The sequence below is a fragment of the Danio aesculapii genome, chromosome 7 (genome assembly GCF_903798145.1).
Source record: "Danio aesculapii chromosome 7, fDanAes4.1, whole genome shotgun sequence".
NCBI lineage: Eukaryota > Metazoa > Chordata > Actinopteri > Cypriniformes > Danionidae > Danio > Danio aesculapii.
The window spans coordinates 59,001,602-59,015,231 of NC_079441.1; the positions used below are offsets into that span (position 1 = coordinate 59,001,602).

At 36.4% G+C, this 13,630-nt stretch overlaps 1 protein-coding gene across 1 annotated transcript; it reads left to right on the forward strand.

The window, feature by feature from the left end:
* The first annotated feature begins 74 nt into the window (after positions 1-74).
* Positions 75-4,789, forward strand: smim20 (small integral membrane protein 20). The gene is made up of 3 exons (XM_056462965.1): positions 75-260; positions 3,120-3,176; positions 4,472-4,789. The coding sequence occupies exons 1-3, from the start codon at positions 152-154 to the stop codon at positions 4,510-4,512; spliced, it is 207 nt and encodes a 68-aa protein (XP_056318940.1). The 5' UTR covers positions 75-151; the 3' UTR covers positions 4,513-4,789.
* The last annotated feature ends 8,841 nt before the right edge of the window (positions 4,790-13,630 follow it).

Sequence of the window (13,630 nt, forward strand, 5' to 3'; positions counted from 1 at the left end):
ATTTTAATAACCTTAATTTTGCGCTTTAAGTATATATATATTATATTTTAGTTAAGATCAGACTTTAAACTTTTTTTCAAACGTGAACTTTTCCCCGGAACAACTTGATGAGTGTATTTGCGTCCTCGAATGAGGTGAAACTGTCAAAATCATGTCCAGTTCTAAGAGGATAACGCTCATATTTGGAGGCTTTGTTGCAGCTGTTGCTGCGGCTTTTTATCCTATATTTTTTCATCCTCTCACTCACTCTGAAGACTACAGTAAGTGTTTATTATCACTACTACACATGGAGTCACTGTGACACAGCCTATACTTATGTCATAGTAAATAACGTCACATTCGACTATCCTGCATTTTGTAACTTAATAATCGTATAAGAATAATATATTTGGTGGCATCTAGGGATTAGGCATGGGACTATAACCGTTTTCATGGTATACCGCGGTTTGGAAAATTTAAGATTTGAAAATTGTAAATTTTTATTTACATTTATTATTATTTTATTTTTTATTTTGTGACAACAGTATCTCTAACTTAGCAGAAAATATATCAAACGATGCTATTTTAAATGGTTAAAAAAAATCAGTTTTTAAAACAATTAAGGCCACAGAAGTCAATGGTTCATTTGAATTATTTAGCCTGACATGTTTACTATTCCAAAATACTTAAAAGTGTTTCTCCAAATAAAATTGTGTTCAATCAGTTCAGATCAGTTTTGGCTTCTTCTGAAAAAAAATATTTTCATCTAATAAAGCTGTTGAAGTCTCAATCAAAGTCATTTGTAATTGCTACCCAATACATACCACACTAGCTAAATATAATAACAATATTTCCCCTAAATGCTCATTTGTACTCAATATAATGAAACACTGAATCGTTTATTTTGGGAGTGCCCTTACTGTAAAATGTTTTGGGTTGACTTTTCACATTCCATTAAAAAAAAAATCTTATTTCCAAAGTTCTGTATTTCCTTCAAAATTTTATTCTTTGGTCACTCTCTGAATGTAGATCCTTCTTATAGTAATTTTATTATTAATTTATTGCTTTTTTGGCAAAATTTTACATCCATAAATGTAAATTTTCAAAGAAATACCCTTAATTTTTTATTTTCAGAAAGGACTCTTTAAAAGACTGATTATTATATTTCATGTAAAACTCTTTCTTGGTTTAAATCATTTAAACTTGTTTATTTTGCTGGAATTTTAGTTATGTAACCCATTTTGTCTCTTTGTTCATACTGTTCTTTCTTGCATAATAAAAAAAGTAAAAAAAAAAAACGTATTAATCCTATAATCGGGTCGAACAATCGTTATAAACTGATGTAAATTGATAATTATATATAATATTTCAGTGTTTTAAAGAATGTATATATATTATGATGCTGATTTTATTCTGCGTTGAATTACATACAATGCAGAGTTCTCAATTTTTCTAAAAGTTTGAGTGAGACTTGATATATGTATATTAGGTAAGGTTAGGTTACTTTACTTCCACCCAAAGGTAGATTTGGTTTGCAGTCAAGAGTCCTCATTTCATAAAAGTACCACATACAAAAAAAAACTCACATAGTGACAACAACAAATGGACATAAAGACATACAACATAAACATACAAAACACTCTCTTCTACAAAAAATAAATAAATAAATAAAATGAAATAAGACTAAAGAATAAATAAATAATCATTTCAAGTGCCAAAATCACTTGGACCCCTCACACCCAGCACACTGCCTCTTTGAACTTTTACCTTCTGGTCGATGCTACAAAGCACTGTGCACCAGAACAACCCGACACAGAAACAGTTTCTGCCCTCAGGCAATCCATCTCATGAACACTTGATGATAGTAATAGTAAAACAAACATCACTACTTTCTATACACTTAATACACATATACACTTGTTTAACAACATACTTTACGTGCCAATTTGCACATAACAGCTGCACATATAACATTTTATATAGTAATAAACCTGTACATACACTTGTCAATTTGTATATTTGCATTCACTACTTACTTCTATTTTTAAAATATATTTATTTTCTGTTTTTTGTCCTGTCTTTCTAATTCTGTAACACTGCAGAAGCTCTGTCACAAAAACAAATTCCTCATATGTGTGAACATACCTGGCAGTAAAGCTCTTTCTGATTCAGATGTACAAGTCACAGAAATACCTCTGCTGTAGTAAATGCCTCATTTAAATATCTAATGGCTGCTGAGATGAAACTATTTTTATATCGTTTAGTTCTACAGCTTGTTACTAAAAACCTGTGACTAGAAGGAAGGAGCTGAAACTCTGAGTGTAGGGGATATACCTTTATATTTTGTGTAAAGTTAACTTAATTGATTTTTAATCAAATGGTAATTGCATGAATCCCAGCATTTTGTATTTTCTACAGTGTAGTTATTCAGGGTGTCCGTAGGGTCTTAAAAAGTCTTACAATGTCTTAAATTTCAAAAACAAAATTTGAGGCCTTAAAAAGTCTTAAATCGACTAATCCATCCAATTATCAACAATCCATCTAAACAAAATCAGAGAAAGAAAGCTAAAAACAACTACACAATTCCTCATCATAACAACAGAGCAATTTATCCCTTCACCTCATCCTCTATTCATATCAAAACTATTTACAGAAGTAAAGGGGAGTAGACATAATATTGATAAACAGGCATGAAACTTAAGGTTTTATTACAGAAACACATTAGGTTGAATAGAAGTTATACTCAATCAAAGATACTGGACCAAAGGCCAACAAATATATAATATTTTTGATTATTAATGTAGTTGTCTCCACAATAAATGTACTTTTAACAATGTTAAACTTGTCATTAATAAATAAATAAATATTATGCTGAAAATAGTGTATACAACTAGAGTTTTCTTGTTTTGACACATTAAAGTATGCCGCTAAGAAATAATTACAAGCAAAAAAAATCAATTATCCAAACCGGACCATTAGAAATAATCATTAGTGTTTAGCCCTGTATAAGTCTAAAATTTCATTCATAATGGTCTTGAAAAGTCTTACATTTGACTTGATGAAACCTGCATAAACCCTGTTATCAAAATTCTTTGTTTTCTTCTTTGTTGGTGTCTGAATTTTTCTCTCTCTTAATACAGAGCAAATGCAGAAGGTGAACCGAGCTGGAGTCAATCAAGCAGACATACAGCCTGTTGGTAAGTCATTCATAAACACTCTTTATTTCATCTTTTATATTGCATTAGGTGCTTCACAATATATAATATCCGTATCGATATTGCAATGTGTGAATCAGCAAGTCACATCACTGCATCTCAAGCTAATTCGATTTCAATTGAATTTAAACCACTTGAACACGAAATTGCAAAGTTTGCTACTTGATTAAACATTAGTTGTGTAATTATTTATATTTATACAATATTTTATTTTACATTTGATTATTGATATTGTGTACCTCAGTACTGAGAGACTCTACCGAAAACCATACAGCACTGTTTATGTAATTTTATCTCATTTTGTATGCTTGTTGTTTTTTCTTTTTACAATTTTGAGCATTTTATGCAAATGCACCCCCCTTCAAATCCTAATCAATGTAAAATGATGACTTCTTTCCAAATAGAGCAAGAAAAATATTGTAACGTCAGTTTTTTCCAATATCATGGACTTGAATTGCATTGTTAGTGTGAGGCTGCAAACTTGCACTTTCCATTTCACATTAGATTAGATTAGATTTAACTTCATTATCAATACAAATGTAGACTACATGGCAATGAAATGCTGTTAAGCATCTAACCAGAATGCAAATATAAGAAGTAGATAAGTAATGTATACATATGCTACAATATAGAGCTAGCATTATGGATATGAATAAGGTGGTTTGATACAAGCAAGCTAAGATATAATATATTTTTGTATAAAATATACACAGATGTACTTACTATGGACAAATTATAATGTTTAAATTAGGTAATAGATATATGTACACTACAGCAGAAAAACTATGAACATATTTCAAAGATAAATATGATTTTTTTCCCCTTCACTTTTGTCAATTGGTGAAAGTTTGTTCCTCCACTGTCGCCACTGGCTTGCTTGGTTTGGGACTTATGGAGCTGCGCATGGATGGATTTGCTCTTCAGTGTTTAGACTTTCAGCAGTGAAGATTAAAGCACACTGAACTAAACTGAACTTCAACTCTGAAAACTGGACTGACACAGTTTCAACTTCAATTTACTAGAACTTCTGTGTTAAGCTGCTTTGACACATTCTACATTGTAAAAGCACAATAGAAATAAACATTAATTGAATTGATTAGATCGAAAATTGTGTAAAGTTACATATCTGTGATGTGAAGCTTCAAGTACCTTTATTAAGGATCATAAAGTACTAATTCTGCATACACAGTTTATTTGCTTTAGGCCCTATGTGAATGCTTTTTCAAACACACAGGTTCATTCTATGATTCACGATCATTTATGTGTCTTTATATTAGGTGTGAAGGTCTGGTCTGATCCCTACAAGCCCAAATCATGACTCCAGTGATAAACATATGGATGAAAAGGACAGATGTGTCCCTCATGGAGGACTGAGTATTCGAGACGAAACGACCATGCATCAATTAAGGATGGGTGAATCTTCTTTATTGAGTGTGTTTTGTGGGAATGATTAACGAGAATGACTTGTCAACAAACTAAAAATGTATAGCATTTAAATATATGGTGATTGACTTTTGTCATTTGTACTCATTAGATGTATTTATCGAGTATCTTTGTTTTGACATTATTATTCTAAATAAAATGCAAATCTTGAACTGTTCTAATTTTTTTACAAATACATGACCACTAGATGGCGGTCAGTCCATCTTGAGTGCTACGAGATTCTGCTTATATACTGAAGCACACTGGAAAAGAAAAACTTAATCAACTTGGATCAACTTAAATTACTTTAAACATTGCTTGTTTCTCCTAAAAAAATGATGTTTTTTTTAAATTAATTTATTACAGATTTCAATACATTAAGTTAAACTTGTTTTATTGGTCACACTACAATAAAGTTTCATTATTTAATGTTAGTTAATGTATTTACTAACATGAACAATACTTAACAATAAAAGAATTTATAGCATTTATTAATCATGTTTCAACATTTACTATGCATTATTAAAATACAAATTCATGCTTTTTAACATTAATTAATGCACTAACGATGACCTAAAGTGAACTAACATGAACAAATACTATAATAAATATTTTGTTCATTGTTCATGGTAGTAAAATCATTAACTAATCTAACTTTATTGTAAAGTGTTACCAATTTTTTTTAAATGTAACAAGTAATGTTCAAAGTAACAGCTAAAATCAGTCCAAGGCACTCAAAAAAAGTGAAAAAAAATACAAAAAATCTTTTTTTTCACCATAGTATTCAAAAGTAACTCCAGATGCACTGATGAAGGCAGTTGTTTAACAAAACGCGTAGATGCCGTTTTAAGGATTAGCATGTCAATAAAGGCTTTTTAAATATTTTTTCCCACATTTTTCGAGTACCCTGAACTGATTTTTGCTGTTTATTCTGAAGAATTCCTTACCCAAAGAGCACCGACACATTATTTAAGCTACCCCTGTGCACTTGTTTGTTTGATTTCGGATTTTTAATGTTTAAAGTCATTTAAGTTTATCCAATGTTTTTTCCTCCAGTGTGCTTAAAGCTTTCATTTTTTTCAATTCATTCAGACCTTTAGTCATTCATTCATACAGTAAATGCTATCACAGGATCAGAATTCATGTGTAATTAATTTGTCATAGTTTATATGCATATTTTAATATTGCACACAAAAACAATAACTTCAAGTCTAATACTAAAGCTCTTGTTTTCTTTCATTATTGCTATTTGCACACTGGAGAGCTTTCTGTTAATACACGTTCACTCTGTACTAATAATCAACTGTTCTTTTGTAATATTTGTGTTGCTCTTGTGCCTGATTATATTTCTTGTGCTATTTTGGCACTGAGAGGTGGACGAGTCCTTTGGCCCTCAAAAGTTGCAAAATGTGTAACCTGAGAGCAGCTCACCGGACAGAACCCTGTGTCAACCAGCACCTGTTGTCATAGTAACGGGACTGTGCCAGCACCTGTGCATCAACCAGGCTCAAGGCACTGCCCCTTTACTACAGCCCTGTGTGTGTGTGTGAGAGAGAGTGAGAGAGAGAGAGAGAGAGAGAGACTAACCAGACAATGACATCTTCAACAATTTCATACAGGCGACACAGTTTTGAGTTTATACATTTGTCGTTTAGCATTTAGAGAAACTGACAAAAGTCCAATTTATTTGATCAATAATGCAGGAAAAAGAACTGTAAATGATTATTAGACTTTAAAGTATCTTTAAAATTAAGTAGTTGTTTTTTTTAAGTTAAAAGTATTCCTGCGTCGACAAAGCATGTCTACATGAACCATTAGAAAGCATAAACTCATGCTTGTGTTCAGAATATTTTTATTTCAAAATTATTATTTTTGTATATATTTTCAAATGTTTTTATTTTTATTGAATATCTTTTATTAAAATGTAATGTCTTTTTAAATCAAAGAATACTATATAAAATAAGGGTTTCCAATAATGTGTCTATTAAGGTTAAGTCAACAACAGTATAAAATAATTAAGCATCAATAATAATATCTAATATCAGAACACCAAATCTGCATTTTGGAATGATTTAAAAAAATACATTAACATATTAAAACATTATTAGCTAGTTTAGCTATTCTAAACTGTAACATCCCAGCAGGCACATTATCAGTACATTATGATGTATAAGACGTTAATATTAGGTTAGATTTAGGTTGTGACGTCAGGTGACCAAAGTTCAATGTCTAGTCAGCGTCTAAGGACAACAGTATTATGTATTATTGATCATTATGTATTATTGACATCCAATTACTACGTCAAACAACATTGATATTTGGTTGATTTTAGGTTGTGTTGGAAAGTGACCAAAATCCAACGTCAAGCCAACATCAAATTCTGACATCAAATAAGGACATTTAATCGTCAGGTATGGCAACCAAAATCCAACGTCTGATAGACGTCATAGTGGTAACATCCACAGAATGTCAAGCTGTATCATCATTAGACATTGATATTTGGTTGATTTTAGGTTGTGTTGAAAAATGATTAAAATCCAACGTCGAGTCAACATCTTAAACCAACGTCATATTGATGTCAAATGCTGACATATATTCATCAGGCATGGCAGCCAAGACCAACGTCTTATATATGTTATAGTGGTAACATTCACACAATATCAAGTTGTAACATCATTAGACATTGACAACGGCCTGACGTTGGGTTCTGACGTCAACCCAATTTTCATTTCCAAACAAAATTCAACATCTCTACAATGTTGGGGTATGTCAATCTGAGGTCATGTTGACCTCCTTTGTCTGCTGGGATAGTTTCAGTACAGTACCGTTTTTGCTGTATTTTAGACATAATAAATGCAGCTTTGGTGAGCATGCACAAAAGGCAGAATTACTCCAATTGCTAGAATATATGCTTCCTTCTGTAGTGTATACTGCATGCTTTATAGATTTTCTACTAAAAAAACTCCTTGAAGTGTTTTGTCAAAGACATTGTGCATGTAAAAATGAACGCATTCAAGAAAAGAACAGAGAAACGACAGAGGGGGTTTACTAGAGGATGCAGAGTCCTCTGTCCCGCGAGACCGGCCGCATATCCAAGAACTGACATAATATCTCCTCACTACCACAAAGAGCACATTGCTAACCTCAGCCGAGAGCCTGCCAGCGCAGCAGCTGCCAAACGCAATAACACTTCACCCCCCCCCCCCCCCCCCCCCCCACACACCCCCCATTAACTCAACCAGCTCTATTGTTTATGAGACGTTGTTATTGTTGGTCACCATTCAAAAAAACAAAAGGAAAACTTAAGGGCCACGTCCATGCGGCCGACCCGAAGTGAGGAGAGGAAAAACGGAGCCGAGAAAATCACAAAAATTCCTCTCATTCCTCCCACAGTGTTTTCCAGATTCCTAAAACGACGACAAAGCCTTGAATGCGAGCAGAGGCCGCCACAATTGGGAAATGTCAAAAAAAAAGAAAGCGTGCCGGAGTAGCATTCCTGAAGTTACCCGACAGGCCTCTAAACCTGGAGCATTGAGATAGACTGAATCCGTCACCTCAGGCTGTGCGCAGCTTGTTGAGCACACACTTTTAATCTGGTTTAGTTGCGAAAGGGTTAAAGACTCACAGCAGGGAGTCAGATGGTTGTTTCATAAGTCACCGTCTCTGTTAAGGCTCTATTGTACAGCTGTCCACAGATTGTACCGCTGATATAAACTCGAGAAAAAGACGAACTTGAAGCCTTTTTTGCACTTTTCTAGTTGTCAGAGTTTTTCAGCAGCAATGGGACGGGAAGTGATGCACCAGCCTGAGCTATTAGGAAATGGCAGAAATGGTTTCCAAATACGTGCACATACTACAGACAAAAGCTGTAGATGTTTGGGATTGGTGTTTGTACCTGAAAATAATTCCTTTATAGTAAAGAAGGATTCATTCATTCATTTTCTTTTCAGCTTAGTCCCTTTATTAATCAGGGGTCACCACAGCGGAATGAACTGCCAACTATTCCAGCATATGTTTTACACAGCAGATGCCCTTCCAGCTGCAATCCAGTACTGGGAAACACCCATACACACTCATTCACACACATACACTATGGCCAACTTCATTCATTCATTCATTTTCTTTTTGGCTTAAGTCCCTTTATTAATCTGGGGTCACCACAACGGAATGAACCGCCAACTTATCCAGCATATGTTTTACGCAGCAGATGCCCTTCCAGCTGCAACCCATTACTGGGAATTATCCATACACACTCATTCACACACATACACTATGACTTACCCAATTCACCTATACCGCATGTGTTTGGACTGTGGGGGAAACCCGAGCACCCAGAGGAAACCCACACCAACACGGGGAGAACATGCAAACTACACACAGAAATGCCAACTGATTCAGCTGGGACTCGAACCAGCGACCTTCTTGCTGTGAGAACCACTGAGCCTCCGCATTGACACAAAATGAAGGGTATTTGTTCATTTTATAAACAAAACCACAGATCCAGATGTATTGAAGAGTAGAGGTATACTTCAGTATTATTTGGAGAGGAAGAGGCATTGTATTAAGCTGTGGTCACACTGCACTTTTCTGCCCATAGACTTCCATTGATATGCAAGCGAATGCGACAGACTGGAAACGCAAGCTTACGTGACAAGTTTCTCAGTTCGCTGCATTGCAAAGTTCCAGCTTGGGGAGAACTCTGACCTGCAAAATCGCATCACGTGATTGCATGAGACCAATCGAAGATCTCTGTAACTTAAATTGGCATTAATATTTGTAGAGATCAGTCAAACAGGATACATTCTAATTTACAACATCCTTTGATGAAAATGAAAAAGAAATTTGACGTGGCTTATGAGGGATTTATCACTTAAAGGACGGATTCTTTTATCAAAAACTGAAGGCCTGTCACGATTGATGTATTCTGCTGAAGTATTAGATATACCAAAATCAGTTATTAAAAAATAGATTCAGGGATATTTAATTTCATATGGAAAAAACAAACCTCACTATTTAAATAGAACTATTTTATGTAATCCATATAATCTAAGAGGTTTAAATGTGCTTGATTTTGATACGTCCAATACAATTTATAATTGATTTGGATGAAACATTGTATTAAACATAAGAATAAAATATGGTAAATAATCCCAAACCTTATTTTTGAAAAATTCTGTGTTTCTTTTAAAGAGTGACTTTGAGATGAATAAACTCCCCATTCATCTATTTTTCCTAAGCAGGCTCTTTTATGTTGGATTCTTCTACACAAACACAAAACTGTCAGGTATAACAACAAATCAATCTTCTATGATAATTGAGTTAAAAAAGATATTCTATTGGTCTCACAGTTATTAAACAATGAAGGATTACTGATTTATACAGAATTTTTTGAGAAATTTAGTTTTCCAGTGCCTCCTCGAAATTATATTATAGTAACTGATGCAATACCAGCAGGCCTGGTGAGGCTTTTGCAGGATTACCATGAACCAAATAAACTAACAGTTAAAAAATGAGATTTTATTATCATTTTTATCATATTTATTATTATTTATTATGGCATTGATATCAAAGATGTAATAATAAATTTCTTAGAAGTTTGACTTATTATCCTGCAAATTTTAGACACATGTACTTTTGGAATAACCTATTTGAGAATATTAATTGGAATTTGATCTGGACTTGTAACAACAAATATTGTGTCACTAATAAAGTCAGTGAAATCTACTTTAGAGTTATACATAAAATATATCCAACCAACCAGTTTCTCAAGACATGAATTTGATCTTTTTGAATCTTGTCAAGTCATAAAGCATTTAGAACTGTGCATATATTCCAACAACTAAACTCCTCTTCTCTATTGAAATTTTACCTCTTTATTTGTTTTTTCTCTCCTTTTCTCTTCTAGGTGAATTGAATTGAATTGAATTGAATTGAATTGAAAATACACAGGACATGATGACTATAATGACACACAGGAGATGAACAGGTGAAACAGATGAACATAATGAAATGGCGGGAAACAGAACAGAGCACATGGGGAAGGTCACATGATGAAAAGACGGGTGGGGGGGCTGACAATAACAGATTTTTCCAATATTCAATTCAATTCACCTTATTTGTACAGTGCTTTTACAATGTAGATTGTGTCAAAGCAGCTTCACATAAAAGATCATAGTAAATTGAAACAGTGTAGTTCATTTTTCAAAGGTTTCAATGGTTCTTCCTCTCTTCCCAAATGGGACATTGGGCCAAATCAAAGGTTACCATGGGCCAACTTTGGCCCGCGGGCCCTAGTTTGGGCATATCTGGTCTAAAGTTTGCAGGCTTGTCTCCATACACTGTAAAACCTAACAGTAAACTTTATCAAATGAGTGTAGTTAACTCAAAATGAGTTACCGAGATGTACTGAAAGTTAATTCTACTCATTTGAAAAGAGTTTTGAACTCAGTGTTGAAGGTAATGAGTTAATTAAATACCTCATTACTTCAACTTAAATGGAGCAAGTTCACAGTACTCATATAGATTTGTTTTTTTAACTCAAATGGTTTGTTGCAATCAGTTTCCTCAAACGCTTTAAGTTGCCTTAACTTATTGAGTTTTACAGTACTCGGTTGGTTTAAGTTCTCTTCATTTATCGAGTTTTACTATGCTCAAATTGCTTCATTTACTATATTTTTCAAGACACTTCTATACAGCTTAAAGTGACATTAAGCTTAAAGAAACGCGTTGTAATGTCACTTTACAGACAACAAGACTCGGCCACACACAATGGGTCCAGCAGATCAGGTCAGTCAACTCAACCAAGGAGCTAACACCCTCGAGGACTATATTAATACATTTTTGAACATTGTCAATAATTCAGACCTACCACAACTTTTCCTCATCCATTTTTTCTATCTTGGATTAAATTAACCATTAAAAACTCCACTGAGAGAATTTGGTCCTCGAGGGTCTCTTCAAGAAGCCCTGGAAACAACCCTAAGGCTCAGCGGATCCCCCTTCACTGTTGGCGAAGTGGAGGAAACTCCTAAATGTTTTTTTGGGGGGTGCAGTGTACAGCAGGACCAGAGGACAACAGGGCTCACTGTACACCCCACTGAAACATTAATGCTGGCATTACCAACTCTGCAGTTTACGGTACATCCTCCATCTCACAAGATGGCCGCTTCTAGTCCTCCAGCTCACAAGATGGCCGCTTCCAGTCCTCCAGCTCACAAGATGGCCGCTTCCAGTTCTCCGGCTTACAAGATGGCTTCCTGTTCCGAGTCTGTTCCTGCCTTTGTTCCTGCCATAGTTCCAGTTCAAGTTCCTGAAAGACCATCGCCAGAGCCACTACTGCCAGTGCCACTACCAGATCCTCCAGAGCTGCCAGATCCTCAGTCACTGCCAGAGCTGCCAAATCCTCCAGAGCTGCCAGATCCTCAGTCACCTCCAGAGCTGCCAGATCCTCAGTCACCGCCAGAGCTGCCAGAGCCGCTGCCAGAGCCACTGCCGCCAGTACTGCTGCCGTCACTGCTGTGTTTCCTGAATGACCGCTGCCGCCTGAGCTTCCTGAATGGCCACTGCCGCCTGAGCTTCCTGAATGGCCGCTGCCGCCTGAGCTTCCTGAATGGCCGCTGCCGCCTGAGCTTCCTGAATGGCCGCCGCCTGAGCTTCCTGATTGACCGCCACCGTCACCTGAGTTTTCTGAATGGCCGCTGACGCCTGAGCTTCCGGAATGGCCGCTGCCGCCTGAGCTTCCTGAATGGTCGCCGCCTGAGCTTCCTGAATGGCCGCCGCCGCCTGAGCTTCCTGAATGGCCACCACCTGAGCGTCCTGAATGGCCGCCGCCTGAGCGTCCTGAATGGTTGCCGCCTGAGCTTCCCAAATGGCGTGCGCCAGATCCCCTTAAGTCCCACGAATGGCCAGAGCCGCAGTCTGAGTTCCACGAATGGCTGCCAAAGCCGCAGGACTTCACAGAGCTGACAAAGCCGTGTGATCTACCAGGTTCATATGACCCGCCGATGTCTGCTGAAAGTAAAGCTCCAGGCTGTCTACAGCTCTATACTCCAGGTCCTCTACAGCTCCATGCTCCAGACCTTCCGCAGCTCCATGCTCCAGGCCCTCCAGAGCTCCACGCTCCAGGCCCTCCGCAGCTCCATGCTCCATGTCCTCTGCAGCTCCACTCTCCAGGCCTTCCTTAGCTCCATGCTCCAGGCCCTCCTCAGCCCCATGCTTCAGGTACGCCTCCACTACATGGTCCTGGCCCTCCATCCCTCCCCCTCTTCTGCCTCCGCTCCACCTCCCGCCTGAACAGTGTTAGGAGTGTCTGGAAGCCACTCCTTAGAGGGGGGCTCTGTCACGATCACCAGCGATCGTAACTTCCTAAATCACTGGATCTCACACCTGGATCTCAATAACCTATGGACTACAAATCCGCCATTCATGGACTACATATTCACACATGCACTCCGTTCACACACACATGCTTCCTCATTTCCACTGATTAGACTCCCACAGCTTTTGCAGCTTCTAGACTGATTACAAACACCATTTAAGCAGCACACACACTCATTCACATTGCCGAGTCTTGTTATCTGTAAAGTGACATTACAACGCGTTTCTCCTAGTCTTGTTTCTCCGTGTTTAAATCTTTGCCTTGTTTACTTTTCTCCTTGTCTGCCGCCTGCCTTCTGAACTCTCGCCTGATACCTTTGACCACGATTCTGGACTGCCTTTATACATCTGTTTGCACCTGTGCTGACCATTGCTAAACCTGCAAGTGGATCCTAAACTTCAGTTGTCTGTGTCACTCCCCATGTTACAGGTTAATTAGGGTAACTAAGCAAATTTAAAAAAAAATTCTTAAAGGGGCTAATAATTTTGACCTTAAAATGGGTTTAATAAAATTAAAAACTGCTTTTATTCTAGCCGAAATAAAACAAATATAAATTTCTCCAGAAGAAACAATATTATAGGAAATACTGTGAAAAATCCCCTGCTCTGTTTAACATAATTTGGGAAAGAAAAGAAAA

What these genes read in the sequence shown, in the direction of transcription:
- smim20 (XM_056462965.1), top strand. Translation starts at nt 152, where the DNA reads ATGTCCAGTTCTAAGAGGATAACGCTCATATTTGGAGGCTTTGTTGCA. An exon ending in CACTCACTCTGAAGACTACA is followed by an intron (nt 261 to 3,119) that starts GTAAGTGTTTAT and finishes CTCTTAATACAG; the next exon opens with AGCAAATGCAGAAGGTGAAC. An exon ending in AGCAGACATACAGCCTGTTG is followed by an intron (nt 3,177 to 4,471) that starts GTAAGTCATTCA and finishes TCTTTATATTAG; the next exon opens with GTGTGAAGGTCTGGTCTGAT.